We start from the raw sequence: 18,876 nt of genomic DNA, 5'->3' as shown, positions 1-18,876 counted from the left end.
ATTCCAATCATTATGGCGAAACTTCCTGCCGAAATTCGCGTACAAGTGGCGAGAAATACGTCTCAAGACGTTTGGGAAATCGAGTCCTTGCTTGATCTTATACAAAGTGAAATTGAAGCGAGAGAGATTAGCGAGAAGATAAAGGCCGCGACCGAGCAAGTTAAGCGTCCACCGCCCCCCAAACCTCCGTTGCCGACAGCTGGAGCCTTTTTTGGTGCCACTTCAAAGCCAGAATCGACTGTTCCCAAATGTGTTTACTGCACTGAAAGACATTTCTCAGCTTCTTGCAACAAGGTAACAGATATCAACGCCAGAAGAGACATTCTTAGACGCGACAAAAGGTGTTTTATGTGTTTGAAGAAGGGACATTTAGTTGATCAGTGCGACAAGAGTTGTAGAAATTGCAAGCGAAGGCATCATCAATCGATTTGTCAAGCACAATCACCCGGTGAACCACTGAATTCTCAGCCACCAACTCCCAAGGAAAATTCGCCTCAAAGCGAACCGGAGACACAAGTTCAAAATCATGGTAACGCCACACGAGTCAACACGGCTAATGCAGAAACCCCAACAACTCAGTTAACAACTTCGACGTCCAGTAACAAGGGAAGTGTTTTGTTGCAAACGGCCACTGCGATCGCCACAAACGACGAGGGAACAAAATCGACCACAATCCGTGTATTATTCGACAATGGCAGCCAGCGGTCGTACATTACAGATAATCTGCGATCAAGGTTACAACTGAAGCCTCTACAAAAGGAAAAGCTCAACCTTAACACATTTGGAGAAGCAAGGTACAAGAAGCAGAATTGCGATGTGGTGAATTTACAAATACGAAAGTCTTCAGGAAGCGATGATGCCATTAACATTTCTGCTCTGACATTCCCCGTTATTTGTTCGCCTCTGCCTGGCAAGGTCTCAGTAAACTACCCGCATTTGGATGGATTGGAGCTAGCGGATGAGCCGTATGATGCCGAAGGTTCGATTGATATGCTGATCGGCTGCGATTATTACTGGGATTTTGTAACGGGGGAGACAAGACGAGGAGACGAAGGTCCTATTGCTGTAAAAAGCAAGCTCGGTTGGCTGCTGTCCGGTCCAGTCAATGGAACACTCGATCGAAGTTATGTTTCGCATTCAAATTTAATAATCGAAGGCCATGACGCTCTATTTGCCCGAAACGAAGACGACGTTCTCACGAACACTCTAAAGGACTTTTGGGAGACTGAAGCAATTGGCATTAAGGATTTGGCTCAACCTGAAACCGAAACCGACGAATCATTCAAAATCGATGTTGCATGGAGCGGAGACCGATACGAAGTCAAATTACCGTGGAAAGAAGATTGTTTGCCGCTATCCTCCGACAACTATCTGTTGTGCGAATCTCGACTAAGATCCTTACATCACAAGCTGCGCAAAGACCCGGAGTTATTAGCAGAATATGACAAAATCATTCAAGACCAGTTATCCAAGGGGATAATCGAGAAAGTGCCGAACGAAGATTCAAACGAGAAAAACGCTGCGCAAAGTCATTATTTGCCTCATCATGCAGTCGTAAGAAAGGATCGTGAAACTACGAAGGTTCGAATTGTGTGCGATGGATCTGCGAAATCTGGTAAACAAGAGAAGTCACTCAACGATTGCCTTGAAACTGGGCCAAATCACATTCCACATGTTTTCAATATGCTAGCGAACTTTCGGAAAAACCCTGTCGGTATCACAGCTGACATTGAAAAGGCCTTCCTTATGGTGGGAATTCAAGAGGATCATCGAGACTTTCTTCGATTTTTATGGTTTGGAAACCCAACTTCCGATAAGTCGCAGATTGTACAATACAAGTTCACACGGCTGGTGTTTGGGTTACGCCCCTCGCCTGCTATTTTGGGTGCGACAATCTTGCATCACTTGCAGCTCAACAAACAAAGTGACCCCGAAATTGCTGAATTATTGGAACAATCTCTATACGTGGACGACCTGTTAACGGGGGAGTCAGACGAGGAAAGAGGTCTCGCTGTTTACAAGAGATGCAAGAAAGTTATGTCAAGTGGAGGATTCAATCTCAGAAAGTGGCGATCCAATTCGAGAAAATTACAAATGGAAATTCCGAAATTTGAAAGTTCACCAGGATCAACAAACACACAACAGGAAGTCATGAATGTCAACAAAGAAGATGACGAATCATTCGCTAAATCGAGTGTTGGTTGTGACTCAGCGACTTCTGACAACGAGGATACAGTGATTAAAATTCTAGGAATGAACTGGAACACTCTCACTGACGAAATGTTCTTCAGTTTTTCCGACCTTTGCTCATTTGCGAGTTCACTTCCTCTCACCAAGCGATCTGTTCTCAAGGTTACGGCCAAGATCTTCGACCCCATGGGCTTTTTGACGCCTCTAACAATAGAGATGAAGATCTTGTTTCAAGAACTTTGTATCAACAAAACAAATTGGGACGACGAATTACAAGGAACTTTGCTTAACCGATGGAAATCGTTTCTCCAAGATCTGAAGTTCATTGACAGCTATCGTATTCCTCGATGCTATTTCTCGCGACAACCAGTAACCATTCAGATACATGGCTTCAGTGATGCTTCAGAACGCGCCTACGCCGCGGTGGTTTACATTCGAAACACGTACAGCGATGGTCGAGTCGAAGTTAAATTGGTCGCTTCAAAATCGAGAGTTTCTCCTATCAAAAGTCAGACAATTCCTCGATTGGAGTTACTAGGAGCATTAATTTTGGCCCGTCTTGTTAACAAGTTAAAGTCTGTTGGAGCTGAATACCCTACCGTTCTCTGGAGTGATTCTACAACCGCTCTTTGCTGGATCAAAAATGAAAGAGTATGGAAGCAGTACATCGCTCAAAGAGTAGAAGAAATTCGACGTTTAACTCCCAAAGATTTATGGAGGCACTGTCCAGGAGAATTAAATCCTGCCGATCTACCCTCACGAGGACTATCAGCGAAAGAACTTTCTGACAGCAATACATGGTGGAACGGTCCGAGTTTTCTTTATCGACCCGAGACTGAATGGCCTGAAACCTCTCAGACGGAACCATTGAACGAAGAAATTTTACAGGAAGCAGTCAAAAACGTACCAGATGTAACGCATTCCCTTGTAACCTGCGTAGCAGAGCGTCGAAAGGGGAGGGAGGGGGAGTTGGGAAGAGAGAGAGAGAGAGGGAAAAATGGAGGGGGAAGGGGGGGGGGGCGGAAAGGGAAGGGACGCCTGCTCTAAGAACCCCCTTTTGTTCATTTCTGCGGCCGCTGGCGGCCGCAAAATTCTGATTGGCTAGGAAACAATGGGTATTGTAAAATGCAAGTTTCACAATTTTATTTCACAAACAACTAAGATGGCAGCGGTCATGGACGTATTAGCAAGTGCTTTTTAAACCGGAGCAAAAATCTGCTGTCAGGAAGAGATGTCCTGGCGGTTTTGCCTAATGGTTACTGCAAGAGTTTCATTTATCAAATGTTTGTGTGTGCAAAGAACCACGAAATATTAAAAGAAAATCAGTGCGATAATGCAGCGATTGTCGTTATTTCGCCACTGAAGAGCATTATCGAAGATCAGCTCTAGGATTTGGAATCATTGGGCTACCCTGCGGCTGACTTGTCCAAATTATCGAGCGATGATCTTGACCTTGATCCTTTGTCGCCTTTTCACCTTCAGCTGTGTATTCGATTTCCCCAATTGCACTTTCAACATAAAACTGCAGCGACTTCCTTGAATTGCACCGCTCCGTTAACTGTTTATCTGGTTTTGTTGTAGGCTCTTTTCCTTGCTTTCGTTCCAGAGTAACCGCAGTTGGAAGTTGACGTTTGGTGCTGATTTCTTTGACCGTTGACTCACAATTCGCCGCCGGGAAAGCAGTGGCATTTCTGGAAATTACAGTGTTTTGCTAAAATAATAAAACTCCGCAGCATTTCGTATTTTGCGGCCGCAACTTCTGCAAACGCGTTATGACAAACTTTGGCATTTAAGTAACGGAAATCCAATCGAAGAACAGCAATCTGCTAGAACTGTTCCTGGACTCTCTTGCCTTGTAGATTTCGTAAATAAATATTATTATCAAGAGATTTTCTACTTTGCACAAAAATACAATGCGCTTCCGGAGTCCCGGGAAACGGAAATTCCTGCGTGTCTAATAAGCGTGCGTTTCGTTCTAATTGGTTACCATCCTAGCAGTTAATTGACAGTTACTGAATTGGATTACCGATAAATTGGTGGGCGTTATGCAAAATACCGGGTTCTTACGGCAGGCGTTCCTTCCCCTCTTCCCCTTCTTTTCCCCTCTCCTTTTCCCTCCCCTTTTTACGCCTGCCACGCAGGCTACCGCATATGTAATCAAGTTCATCAACAAACTCAAGAACCGAACACTTGAAAACCGAAAAGGAGAGTTCGAAGATTTAACAACCGCCGAATTGAAGAACGCCGAGAATCTGTGGTTACAATCGGTTCAAGCTTCGTCATTTGCTGATGAACTTGCTTTCTTAACGCGAAAGGATCCGAAATTAACGCCACCTACACGTGTTTCACAGTTTGGACTGTTTCTCGACGACGATGGAATTATCAAGTGCAAGGGACGGATCTCAAATGCTCCTCTATCGGTTTCTACAAAAACTCCGATACTTTTACCATCCAAGCATGCCTTCACCAATCTCACTGTAAAACACATTCACGATTTAGTCAAGCATTCTGGGATAAGGGACACGCTTGCAACCCTACGAGAACGGTTCTGGATTCTACGCGGTTGGGAGACAGTTAAGAAAATCATTCGTCACTGCGTCGTCTGCCGACGTTTCGATGCAGCTCCATGCAAACCACCACCGTTCGCTGACCTTCCAAACACCCGAGTCTCAGACGACCCACCTTTTACTAATGTTGGACTCGACTTCGCTGGGCCATTCTACGTAAAGGAAAACGCCAATAACGCTGAATGTATCAAGGTTTACGTATGTTTATTTACATGCGCTTCAACGCGTGCAGTGCACTTAGAGTTGACCCGCGGACTTGGAGTCCAAGATTTCCTTCTGTCTTTCAGAAAATTCACCAGCAGAAAGGGACTTCCAGCTAATCTTCAATCTGACAACGCTAAAACGTTCAAGTTCGCAAGCAAGGACATTCGAAAATCAGTACGATCACCGGAAGTTTGGCGATATTTGACCAATAATCAAATCACATGGAACTTTATCGTGGAAAAGGCGCCGTGGTGGGGAGGCTACTGGGAAAGGCTCGTTCGCAGCGTAAAGTCTCCTATTCAAAAGACCATTGGAAGGTCTACCCTCACCTACGATGAGCTGAGTACGCTGTTAACTGAAATAGAAGGGCTGATCAACGCAAGACCGTTGACGTATGTGTACGACGACGAGGATTCCATCTCATATCCCTTAACTCCATCGGATTTGATTTATGGTCGAAGAGTTACAACAACCCCGAATAGTCAACACTTCGAAATCACCAGTACCTACGATTCTCTGACGAAGAGACTTAAACATCATAGACATTTGCTGGGACAATTCACTCGCCAATGGAGAAATGAATATTTAACGAGTTTAAGAGAACATGCTATCAAGAACGCACGGCTAAATGGAGACAATAGCGTTACAGGAGTCAAAGTTGGGGACATTGTTATTCTCAAAAATGACAGCGTTCGTCGAAGTTTCTGGAAGCTGGCGAAAGTAGAGGAATTGCACCCTGGCCGAGATGGAAAAGTGCGAGCAGTTTCAGTTAGAGTTACGGGCACAAATAGCAGTTCAATTCAACGATTACGACGACCCATTCAACATGTGGTTCCACTCGAGGTGAAATCTTGAACTGAACTGAGAAGCTTAAATGTTACTGTGTACAGATATACATTTTTTTATGCTTGTAAATAACGCGAACATTTATAAACATCGAACATTGCGATGACAGATACAGTCTTAGTTTTCAAAACGAATGTAGTTGACTCACACTGAGGTGAGCAACTAGGGGGAGTGTTGCGGACAGTCACGTTTTTATTTTTGTTATGTAACACAAGTCACGTTTGCGGTTTTGTTTGTACAGACACAACTTGATTGATGCCTGTGGATTGACAACCTGATTTTCCGGTTTTAAAATTGTTTTGTATATTAAGGGCCTGTTTACATGATTCCGGAATGACTTTCATTCCGGAACGAAACTCGTTCCGGAATGAAGTTCGTTCTGCATTTACATGACAGAGTCGACCTATGCTTGTCAAACAGGATCAAAATGTCGAGGAGTGATATTTATTTATCGAGTTGCCATATTTATGTCCACATTGCATTATATATATCCAAAGTGCAATATGTATGTCCAAAACTAATATATATATCCAAAAATCCGGCGACCTGTTCTCGTTGTATATATTACAATCAAATGATTTCACACATTTGGATACAGTTTCGATATACATATTTCGCGGGCTTTTCTCGATATATATATTTCATGCGTTCTATTTCGGTCAGTATTGCATGTAAGTCTACATGACCTGTCTCGCATCCCTGCCTGAGGTGTTCTATGAAGTAATTCACTTACTAGATTATCCAGCACGTCATTAGGAATGTCATCAAAGTTGTTGCCAAGAGGCATTTCAAATTCTACTCTTCTTCTTCGTAAAGTTATTGGAGAAACTCCCAATAAACGTGCCACATCAGCCCATCGAAATCCTTCCTCTCTGAGCATTCTAATTTGAGTGTCAGGTCTACAGCGGAAAGATTTTGAACAGCGTCTTGTCCTTCGACTTCAAATTGTCCACGAAAACTTCGAGCATCAAGCGCTTCTCTAAGATTTCCCATTGTATCCATTAACAACGCCAAATCTCGCACAAAATTAACTTGATCGGGCCGCGATTCCATCACTCTAGCTAACAACAACCTCACAGTTCGTTCATAATCGTCAAGTCTGCGACACCAGAATTCTGCACTGTCGGCTTGGTTGGTTGACAAGTGATTTCTTGCTCCTCGTATGACTCCCACCAGAGAATCGAAAAAGGAATCGATGTTTGGTATCCACCGAGCCGCCATATTGTTTTGCTGCGGGATGTGGGACAGGTCATGTAGACTTACATGCAATACTGACCGAAATAGAACGCATGAAATATATATATCGAGAAAAGGCCGCGAAATATGTATATCGAAACTGTATCCAAATATGTGAAATCATTTGATTGCAATATACACAACGAGAACAGGTCGCCGGATTCTTGGATATATATATTAGTTTTGGACATACATATTGCACTTTGGATATATATAATGCAATGTGGACATAAATATGGCAACACGATAAATAAATATCACTCCTCGACATTTTGATCCTGTTTGACAAGCATATCGACCCGTTCAACCAAAGGCATTTTCACGTGCGCGGTTTTCGCGCGAGATCAAAACAAGGTGGCGCATGTTTCGCGCGAGATCAAAACAAGATGGCGCATGCTTCACGCAAACTTGTTTTTGTGCCCATTTATTGCCGTAACTGCAATTTAAACGAGTAATTTGATCCTAGAGCTGCTTCTTTGGGCTAAACAGTAATTGCTATTACGTTTTTTCGCTCTGAATTCAAACTGTGGAGTCCGTATGCGGTTTTCGAGTTGCGATTTCATCTCGGAACGAAATTCGTTTTGTGTTTACATGATACCAGAATGAAATGTCATTCCAGAACGAAAATTTCATTCCGGAATGAAAACCGGAATGAACTCATTCCGGAATGACTTGACTTTCGTCTCGGTATCATGTAAACAGATACAAAGAAATGTATGGGGATGGAATGAACTCGTTCCGGAATGAAAGTCATTCCGGAATCATGTAAACAGGCCCTAAGTTTCTGAAGATTCAATTTCAGTTGGAATAAATGGTTTAATCGAGCAACAAGCGTGAATTTAGTGCGTCTTCAAAACACTAATTCTGCACATGGAGGTGACAATGTTTCCATTCTAGTGTGGCCCATAATTTTTGGTTTGTTTGTCTTCATTCTTTGGTGGGGTGGGATTAGGAGGTATTACATTTTGGACAAAGAGCCATTATGTTTTGTGGTGGGGTGGGGTGGGGTAGGGGAGGTATTACATTTTGAATGTAAAGCCCATGTTGTGTTTTGTGGTGGAGTGGGGTTGGGGAGGTTTTACATTTTGGATGTAGAGCCCATATTATGTTCTGTGGTTGGGTGGGGTGGGGGAGGTATTACATTTTGGATGTAAAGCCCATATTATGTTTTGTGGTGGGGTGGGGGAGGTATTACATTTTGGATGTAAAGCCCATATTATGTTTTGTGGTGGGGTTGGGAGGTTTTACATTTTGGATGTAGAGCCCATATTATGTTTTGTGGTGGGGTGGGGTGGGGGAGGTATTACATTTTGGATGTAAAGCCCATATTATGTTTTGTGGTGGGGTTGGGAGGTTTTACATTTTGGATGTAGAGCCCATATTATGTTCTGTGGTGGGGTGGGGTGGGGGAGGTATTACATTTTGGATGTAAAGCCCATATTATATTTTGTGGTGGGGTTGGGAGGTATTACATTTTGGATGTAGAGCCCATATTATGTTTTGTGGTGGGGTGGGGTGGGGGAGGTATTACATTTTGGATGTAAAGCCCATATTATGTTTTGTGGTGGGGTGGGGGAGGTATTACATTTTGGATGTAGAGCCCATATTATGTTTTGTGGTGGGGTGGAGTGGGGTGGGGGAGGTATTACATTTTAGATGTAAAGCCCATATTATGTTTTGTGGTGGGGTGGGGGGAGGTATTACATTTTGGATGTAAAGCCCATATTATGTTTTGTGGTGGGGTGGGGTGGGGGAGGTATTACATTTTGGATGTAAAGCCCATATTATGTTTTGTGGTGGGGTGGGGTTGGGAGGTATTACATTTTGGATGTAAAGCCCATATTATGTTTTGTGGTGGGGTGGGGTGGGGGAGGTATTACATTTTAGATGTAAAGCCCATATTATGTTTTGTGGTGGGGTGGGGTGGGGGAGGTATTACATTTTCGATGTAGAGCCCATATTATGTTTTGTGGTGGGTTGGGGTGGGGGTGGGGGAGGTATTACATTTTGGATGTAAAGCCCATATTGTGTTTTGTGGTGGGTTGGGGTGGGGTGGGGGAGGTATTACATTTTGGATGTAAAGCCCATATTATGTTTTGTGGTGGGGTGGGGTTGGGAGGTATTACATTTTGGATGTAAAGCCCATATTATGTTTTGTGGTGGGGTGGGGTGGGGGGAGGTATTACATTTTAGATGTAAAGCCCATATTATGTTTTGTGGTGGGGTGGGGTGGGGGAGGTATTACATTTTCGATGTAGAGCCCATATTATGTTTTGTGGTGGGTTGGGGTGGGGTGGGGGAGGTATTACATTTTGGATGTAAAGCCCATATTATGTTTTGTGGTGGGTTGGGGTGGGGTGGGGGAGGTATTACATTTTGGATGTAAAGCCCATATTGTGTTTTGTGGTGGGGTGGGGTGGGGTGGGGTGGGGTGGGGTGGGGTGGGGTGGGGGAGGTATTACATTTTGGATGTAGAGCCCATATTATGTTTTGTGTTGGGGTGGGGTGGGGGAGGTATTACATTTTGGATGTAAAGCCCATATTGTGTTTTGTGGTGGGGTGGGGTGGGGTGGGGTGGGGTGGGGGAGGTATTACATTTTGGATGTAGAGCCCATATTATGTTCTGTGGTGGGGTGGGGTGGGGGGAGGTATTAAAATTTGAATGTAAAGCCCATATTATGTTTTGTGGTGGGGTTGGGAGGTATCACATTTTGGATGTAAAGCCCATATTATGTTTTGTGGTGGGGTGGGGTGGGGTGGGGAGGTATTACATTTTGGATGTAAAGCCCATATTATGTTTTGTGGTGGGGTGGGGTAGGGTGGGGAGGTATTACATTTTGGATGTAGAGCCCATATTATGTTTTGTGGTGGGGTGGGGTGGGGTGGGGAGGTATTACATTTTGGATGTAAAGCCCATATTATGTTTTGTGGTGGGGTGGGGTGGGGTAGGGGAGGTATTACATTTTAGATGTAAAGCCCATATTATGTTTTGTGGTGGGGTGGGATTAGGAGGTATTACATTTTGGATGTAAAGCCCATATTGTGTTTTGTGGTGGGGTGGGGTGGGGTGGGGAGGTATTACATTTTGGATGTAAAGCCCATATTATGTTTTGTGGTGGGGTGGGGTGGGGTAGGGGAGGTATCACATTTTGGATGTAAAGCCCATATTATGTTTTGTGGTGGGGTGGGGTGGGGTAGGGGAGGTATTACATTTTGGATGTAAAGCCCATATTATGTTTTGTGGTGGGGTGGGGTGGGGTAGGGGAGGTATCACATTTTGGATGTAAAGCCCATATTATGTTTTGTGGTGGGGTGGGGTGGGGTAGGGGAGGTATTACATTTTGGATGTAAAGCCCATATTATGTTTTGTGGTGGGGTGGGGTGGGGTGGGGAGGTATTACATTTTGGATGTAAAGCCCATATTATGTTTTGTGGTGGGGTGGGATTAGGAGGTATTACATTTTGGATGTAAAGCCCATATTATGTTTTGTGGTGGGGTGGGATTAGGAGGTATTACATTTTGGATGTAAAGCCCATATTATGTTTTGTGGTGGGGTGGGGTGGGGAGCGGAGGTATTACATTTTGGATGTAAAGCCCATATTATGTTTTGTGGTGGGGTGGGATTAGGAGGTATTACATTTTGGATGTAAAGCCCATATTATGTTTTGTGGTGGGGTGGGATTAGGAGGTATTACATTTTGGATGTAAAGCCCATATTATGTTTTGTGGTGGGGTGGGATTAGGAGGTATTACATTTTGGATGTAAAGCCCATATTATGTTTTGTGGTGGGGTGGGGTGGGGAGCGGAGGTATTACATTTTGGATGTAAAGCCCATATTATGTTTTGTGGTGGGGTGGGATTAGGAGGTATTACATTTTGGATGTAAAGCCCATATTATGTTTTGTGGTGGGGTGGGATTAGGAGGTATTACATTTTGGATGTAAAGCCCATATTATGTTTTGTGGTGGGGTGGGATTAGGAGGTATTACATTTTGGATGTAAAGCCCATATTGTGTTTTGTGGTGGGGTGGGGTGGGGTGGGGAGGTATTACATTTTGGATGTAAAGCCCATATTATGTTTTGTGGTGGGGTGGAGTGGGATTAGGAGGTATTACATTTTGGATGTAAAGCCCATATTATGTTTTGTGGTGGGGTGGGGTGGGATTAGGAGGTATTACATTTTGGATGTAAAGCCCATATTATGTTTTGTGGTGGGGTGGGATTAGGAGGTATTACATTTTGGATGTAAAGCCCATATTGTGTTTTGTGGTGGGGTGGGGTGGGGTGGGGAGGTATTACATTTTGGATGTAAAGCCCATATTATGTTTTGTGGTGGGTTGGGGTGGGGTGGGGGAGGTATTACATTTTGGATGTAAAGCCCATATTGTGTTTTGTGGTGGGGTGGGGTGGGGTGGGGTGGGGTGGGGTGGGGTGGGGGAGGTATTACATTTTGGATGTAAAGCCCATATTATGTTTTGTGGTGGGGTGGGGTGGGGTGGGGGGAGGTATTACATTTTGGATGTAAAGCCCATATTATGTTTTGTGGTGGGGTTGGGAGGTATTACATTTTGGATGTAGAACCCATATTATGTTTTGTGGTGGGGTGGGGTGGGGTGGGGTGGGGTGGGGTGGGGTGGGGTGGGGTGGGGTGGGGTGAGGTATTACATTTTGGATGGTAAAGCCCATATTATGTTTTGTGGTGGGGTGGGGTGGGGTGGGGTGGGGGAAGTATTACATTTTGGATGTAAAGCCCATATTATGTTTTGTGGTGGGGTTGGGAGGTATTACATTTTGGATGTAGAGCCCATATTATGTTTTGTGGTGGGGTGGGGTGGGGGATGTAAAGCCCATGTTGTGCTTTGTGGTGGGGTGGGGTGGGGTCGGGTTTTTTACTACATTTTGGATGTAGAACCAGATTATTATTATGTTTTGTGGTGGGCCTGTGGGATGGGGGAGGTAGATAGTAAAGAAAATAGAACATAGTAGCTTCAGATACTCACAAACAGTTTTGACGTACATGTAAATTGACACATAGTGTAACCATACCATATTGGCCCTGGGAATTCCAGCAAGCATGGCAGTTGGCACTAACTGATATGCGGAATTACATGTTACAGATGTACTATCTGTATTAGTATCCTACTGTTTTTAACCAAAGGTCTGGGCTTTATTTATATCACACCATTTCCCTGGTATTTTCTGTTGAATCCATCTACATGTACACTGTAGACCTTGTGTTAACATCATTTAATCTTGATTTCAGGAGAAGTGGCTCAGATGGACATGAAAGGACAGAGAATTCGTTTATCTGGAGGAACATTGGTCACTGGTATGATTGTTTATGAAAACTTATTACTTCATATGTTAAATAGATGTTGATAGCATCTGAAACAGTACTAAAGAAATGTGATGCAAAAATAGTACAGTGCAAACATAATGGGGGAAAACTAGTGAAACGTGATAACAGACCTTCCTGAGTGATTCCCTTCAGCTACAGCAACAAAAGTCTCTGTACGCATTGCGACCTTATCAATGCTGGAACGTTCGCAGCCATGGCTTTACAAGTCAGGAGAATAGGCCAAGTTCACTGCAGGCAAATGTTGTGACTGAGAGGCTAACAAAATGGCTTAGATTTAATAAGACAATTACGCTCCAGCTTTTAAATAATATTGTTAATATGCTTCATATGTAAAATGCTTTTTTATGTCAACAGATACAACTGGAGGACTAATCGTTTGTACTTTGGATTAAGATGGCAGCTGCTGCACCTTCACCTCTGGCCAGCTCTGTAGAGAAGACAAATGGAGCCAAGCTCAGCAGACTTCTCATTAATGGTGGAACAACAGTTCTGAGGGCGGTTTTCGATCGATATCATCCCCCAGCAAATCTGTTGGCTGATCTCAAAGCAAACTATCTCACCCTGAACAATCTCTTAAGGAAGAGAGTTTTGCATAGACCTCAGTGGGACCTTATGTTTCCACCCAGTGGAGGCGCTCCTGACTCCAACACATTTGATATTACCTTGTTATTCCTGCTTCTAACTAACATTTGCGGACTATCCCGTCCCCTATCATTTTGGCACTCTAAGCCACCCCCAAGTGACACCTCTCTTGAGGCAAACCTTGCTCGCATCAAGTTTTTCCGCAATGAGTTGTATGGTCATGTCACCACTACTGGTGTTGACACACCAACTTTCTCTGCTCTTTGGCTGGAAATTAGTGCTGTTCTTGTTGCTCTTGGCTTTCACCAGGCAGAAATTGATAGATTGAAGGCAGAGCGTTGTGGAGAGGAAGACTATATTGACGTGTTACTTGAGTGGGCTGGCAGTGAAGAGGATATCAAGTCACAGCTGAAGGACGTGCGTCAATCTCAGACCAAAGTACAGCAAACTGTTGATGAAGTACACAAGACCCAACTAGAAGGTACTAGAAGTAAGGGGAAGGTGGAAGAAGTACATAGTCCCAGACCATAAAAAAGAAAATATTGAAGAAGTTCGTAAGAGCCAACTGAAGATCGTGAAAAAATTCAAGATAGCAACATAAAGCTGCAAGACGTTTACCACATCGAGCAGACAACACATGACGTTATTACAGAAGCTCGTCAAACTCAACTCAATGACAGCCGTGTAATTCAGAGAAATGCGTCAAGGCCAAACCAACACAGAGAAGGTAATTCAAGAGACCAAGGCAAAAGTAGAAGGTGATAAGACAGTTTGAGCGTCTTGAAACTTTGCAACTGCAATTTCTGCAGAGGAGTGAAAACCTGGAAGAAGAAAGACTGAAACACAGAGGAGATGAAATCCTCAAGAATCTAGCAAAGATTGATTCCCTGAAAGACGTACGACATCACGCAGAAAGATATGTAGAGGGAACCCGTGTGCTGATCTTACAAAAAGTCGAGAGCTGGTTAGAAGACAGAAGTTCCCCAAATCGTGTAATGGTGATCTCTGGCACTGCAGGGATGGGGAAGTCTGTAATATCAGCTAAGATGTGCCAAGAACTGCTTTTAGCTGGGAGGCTAGCAGGAAGCCACTTTTGTCAGCATGACAGGGCACGCCACAGAAATCCCAAGGTGATGCTACAGTCCTTAGCCAGTCAACTTGCTGATTCTTTACCAGACTACAAGAAAGCTCTTATGGAAAAGCTGTCAAGAAATCTGGGGGTAGAGATCAACGACATGGAAGTAAAGGATCTGTTTGAATTGCTTTTCGAGGAACCTCTTACCAGCTTAAATGACCCTGGTGTAACCTATCTCATGGTAATAGATGGCATCGATGAAAGTGAATACCAAGGGCGCAATGAGCTACTAGACGTGATTGCTAATTACTTTAAAAAACTTCCTCTTTGGATTCGATTCCTGGCTACAACGCGACCTGAAATAAACATCGCCAATAGACTTAAATGTTTGCACCCCCTCGAGCTGGAACCAAACAACGAAGAGAACTTGAATGACATTCAGCTTTGCTTTGAAAAGCAGCTAAGCCATGTATTGAAAACGGAGTATGAAGAAATCATCTTGCAAGCGCTGGTTAATAAGTCAGACGGAGTCATGTTATATGCTCATTACCTGGTAGATTTCATAAAGGAAAAAGTACCACTCCTAACTCCTGAACTGCTGGACAGCACCTTTCCATCAGGTATTTCGTCTGTTTACCACTCATATTTCGAGCGTCTGGAGACTGACCTGCGTAAAGAACTTGACATCGCCGACGACCAATTTATGAATTTTCTGAGTGCGGTGGCAGCTGCAAGAGAACCATTGCCTCTCGGTTTTGTTTCTAAGTTGCTGCTGCAAGGTAAATCGTCATCAACTGTTCAGCGAAAAGTAAATGCGGCAATTGGTTGCGTCTCGGCACTTCTTCCTGTTCAAGATGGCCGTATTCACTTTTTTCATAAGTCGGTCAAAGACTGGTTAGTTGAAAAGTCTTACTATGGACTGCACCACTTTAGTGTGGACGAAAAAGGAGGCCATCTCGTCCTTTCTAAACTTTGCATTGATGAACTCGATGATGTGAAACGAAAAGGCGTTGACGTCGCACAATTCATTGACACTACAAAGTACGCTCTGCAACATGGTGTTCAACACATGCTTCAACTGGAAGAGGAGAATAGATTATGCAGCCTTGAGGAAGTTGTCAAGAAATATTGTTTAGACTTAGAACTAGTGTATGCAAAGCTGTGCGTGAGTGTTACAGCGGCCTCTGAAGACATTCTGTGCATCCAAAAGCAAGAGGGTGTGAAAGTGTTGTTTACAGAATGGCAGAGAGCCCTTGGCACTTTGTTGTATCAGTTAAGGAAACATATACGAACATTAACAGAACTTCCTCACACCGTCTTTCAAGCCTTGCTGAATGAAGGAGGACCTGAGCTCTCTTCTGAAGCATTAAACCTTTTGAATACTAGATATTCTGAAATTTCATATATGGAGTTTGTGCAAAAAAACGATCTAGAAGTGCTTGTTCAATCCAAGTTTCAATGTTTAGCTAAGGTAGTTTGTTTTGACATTTCGCCTCTGTTAGACTACATGGTGTGTGAATGTCAAGATGGCACCATTCGGCTGTGGTCACTCCGTAGTGGAAAGCAGCTGTGGGAACGCCGTGTCAAGGTAAAGAAAGATTACTACTTCGTAGACTGATGATGACTTACCTCAGTATGAACCATACAGAAAGAGTCCGTCATCTGATGTGATGTCATTTTATCGTTCGGTAATTTTTCATCCTACTCGGGATCTTGTCTTACCAGGAATTCTTAGCCATGCCTATACTATTGACGGAGACCTGAAACCGCTTTTTCTTTCAAGCGAGTGCCGTTTCTCTGTTTGTTCAATTTCTGCAGACAAGACCAAGATGCTAACTGATTCTCTGGATGACGCTGGGTCCATTATTATGTGGAGTTTGACAGATGGATCGGAGATTACTCATTTCACCTTCATTGAAGATATTTTATCTTTTGCTTGGTCTCACGATGAAAGGCTGCTGGCAATTTCCCACCCTTTTGGTGTGATTCGTTTAGTTGATGTACTGGATGGTTTTAACACTCTAGCACAAACGACTGAGCCAAGAGAATGTGGAATGATAAAATTCTCTCCTGACTGTAAATTCCTTTTTTGTGTTCATTTTGTAGAATTGTCTTTTTGGATTTCCAGTTCCGAACTGTTTCGTTTACACGTCAACACGGAAAATGAATGCAACATTTCGTTAGATGTTTTACCAGATAAATTTCAATATTACCCTTGGCAATATGAAACGTGTAGTGAGTCTGGCTTTTTATTAGGAGATCCGTTTTGCTCTCCCTCTAAAAAACGTTCATTTGAGTGGAGGCCTGATTCTGCATTTCTACTAAACAAACAATCTTTATTAAGGGTTCGGTCTTGTAGTAGCGTCATAGAGATGTTGAACGCTGACGAACTAACGAAAGATGGAGACGGATGTTTGAGTACTGCTGCGAGGAACGTCGCATTTTCGTTGAATGGTGACATTCTTTATGTTGTCACTGATAAACGTGCAACCCAAACAACACTGATGGCTTGGGACGTGTTAAGTGAGAGGTCCAAAGTTGAGAAAAGCGTTGATTTTATTTATTCTGGTGGTTTTGGCAGTTTTTGTATAGCTGTTAGAGCAGGTGTACTATTTACATGTAACCCAAGTAGCCACCCCCTTGAGCTTTGGAATTTTGACTTGTCTGAGTGTCTTTGGAGTTGGACTGACATAGGGAACATCAGTCGTGTAATCCCCATAACAGAAGAACGAGTGGCCTGTGTAGTGCGGAACAGCAGTAAAGTGATCATTCTGGATACAACTAGTGGAGACGTGTCAACAATCACTTTTCATGGGGAATTTGTTGCATGTAACAGTAAATGTGACGTGATAACCACAGGGGTAACCAGGAAGGAGTTGCAGATGCAATGTGGCGAAGATGTACTCTGGAAAATAACTGTGCCTTTTAATACGGTTCCTTTTCTTAGCTGCAACACATTTTCTCCTTCTGAACAGTATTGTGTAGTTGGTGGAGAACCGGAATATGACGAGGAAGGTGACGAAGACGAGAAAGGTAACGAAGCTCTTTATGTCCTCGATGCAGCTTCAGGGAGAACCCTTCATATGTTATGTTTATCTCGTAGTTGGTTTGCCTGTAACTCTGATTGCAAGTTTGTCAGTGATGAGGAGTGCGTTATTAGTATTGATGATCTATTCAGAGGTCAATGTCTTCGACTGTTCAACGTCCTGTCAGGTGACCTGCTGAGTGAAATTACCATGGAAAACAAAGTGTGGAGCTTAGCAGCCTGTCCTCGAAAGCGTCTTATTGCCATTGGTCTTAAGGATTCCAAACACAGTTTCAAACTTCTTCAGGTGAAGTTGCCGAAAGAAGAAAAGAGCAAGAACAACAAAAGGTGAGCTGTTCTTAAAAAACAAAGTAAACAAATTAAAATAACGCACAAAACTAAAATAACACACCAACATGAAAATTGTTTAGTTTGGAGATATACATCAACTTCGACATACATCAACTTCTCATTACACCAGGTATATAGTGTTGATCACACTTACCTCTAGTGCTCAGTTTTGTTATACTCTTAGCGTGCGTGGCAGGCGTTCGAAGGAAAGGAAGAAGGGGAGTTCGAGCGCGAAGCGCGTTAGTGGGGAGGGGGAGTGGGGGACCTTCCCCCTCCCTCCCTCCCCCCTCCACACACACCTTTCCCGTGATCGCGCTTCGCGCTCGATTTCTCTTCTCCCTCGCCTTTGAATGCCGGCAACGCAGGCTATATGATGCCCTTGGCTTTAATGACCTACCCCACCACCAACCCCCTCCGTCCACCCCAACCAAACAGATATTTAGTTTGCCAATAAATTATTCAAAATGTTAATAGGGTTTTGTTGCGATTTCTTGAAGTTTTGGTAAGCACCATTTATATTTGGTCCTTCTATAAACATGCGAAATAGCCGATAATATATGTAGATTTAGGCAAGCCTAACAGCGGAGCTCCCCATTTATTTAATTTTCGCTGGAGCTTACAATGTTTTCATTCTAGTGAATAAGCGGCCAAAGTTCTAATGTTTACGGTGCTTTATTTAAATCGTTACGGTTAAACTGAATGTCTGTGGTACACAAAAAAATAATCTAAAAGCAGGGCAAATGTCATTATTCAAGGCACGAAAAATTACTTTAGAGTATAGTTAGATATCTGCTTTCTAGCAATAGAAAATAATTTTGCGATTCCGTTTTAGTTTCGCAGCAGTTTAGTAGACCCCACAGTATCTATACATTGATATAGGATATATTCGATTAGCTCAATCGCCGAGAAGGTGCCAGCATGCGGCGCGGGAGGTCGTGAGTTCAAATCCCAGAGGGGTTAATTTTTTTTCTTCTTTTTTTTTTTTCTTTTTTTACCCCGTAGCAATAAAATGGTTTGTTTATTATATCAACCCGATTTAGCTTTCGAATGCTCCTTCATGTACGATGCTGGCTTTACAGATAGACACCAAAGTCATCGATCGATTAAGGCTCTCAACGTCCACTTTTTGGCGGTCGATTACTTTCTCCACGTTATTGTCAGCCACATTTTGTTTCTTTGCTTCTTGTTTTTCTTTTCAAATCCCAATAAATTTTAAAGCCCGCCTTTACACGGCCTTCTTGCTTTACGCTTTCTACCATCAAACTATGGCCGCCATTTTTCGCGACTCGCGTACGCACGTACGCGTCCGCGCCCAACCATGCCGCTAGCCAAGATGACCATGGAAAACCAAAAGCATGGTTCTGTATATTTTCCATGGGTATGGTTGCTCCGCTTTAGCTACGCTAAAAGCGGCACTTTTATTACATGAAAGTTTTGCG

At 43.4% G+C, this 18,876-nt stretch overlaps 2 protein-coding genes across 2 annotated transcripts in view; both read left to right on the top strand.

Annotated features, from left to right (window-relative positions):
- Positions 1 to 18,876, top strand: part of LOC144659661 (uncharacterized) — a 62,510-nt gene that overhangs the window by 9,575 nt on the left and 34,059 nt on the right. Inside the window, exons 5-8 of the mRNA XM_078520154.1 lie at positions 12,309 to 12,374; positions 12,759 to 13,445; positions 13,745 to 15,658; positions 15,693 to 17,434. Coding sequence (XP_078376280.1) covers positions 12,798 to 13,445; positions 13,745 to 15,658; positions 15,693 to 17,434 — 4,304 coding nt within the window. The 5' untranslated portion in view covers positions 12,309 to 12,374; positions 12,759 to 12,797. The remainder of the gene's footprint in view (positions 1 to 12,308; positions 12,375 to 12,758; positions 13,446 to 13,744; positions 15,659 to 15,692; positions 17,435 to 18,876) is intronic.
- Positions 1 to 18,876, top strand: part of LOC144659656 (uncharacterized) — an 86,150-nt gene that overhangs the window by 62,863 nt on the left and 4,411 nt on the right. The window lies entirely within an intron of this gene.

Source organism: Oculina patagonica, chromosome 7 (assembly GCF_052425735.1).
Source record: "Oculina patagonica isolate OP01 chromosome 7, crgOcupat, whole genome shotgun sequence".
Classification (NCBI taxonomy): domain Eukaryota; kingdom Metazoa; phylum Cnidaria; class Anthozoa; order Scleractinia; family Oculinidae; genus Oculina; species Oculina patagonica.
Note: the sequence above shows the minus strand (reverse complement) of the source record. Positions and strands in the feature narration are given on the sequence as shown.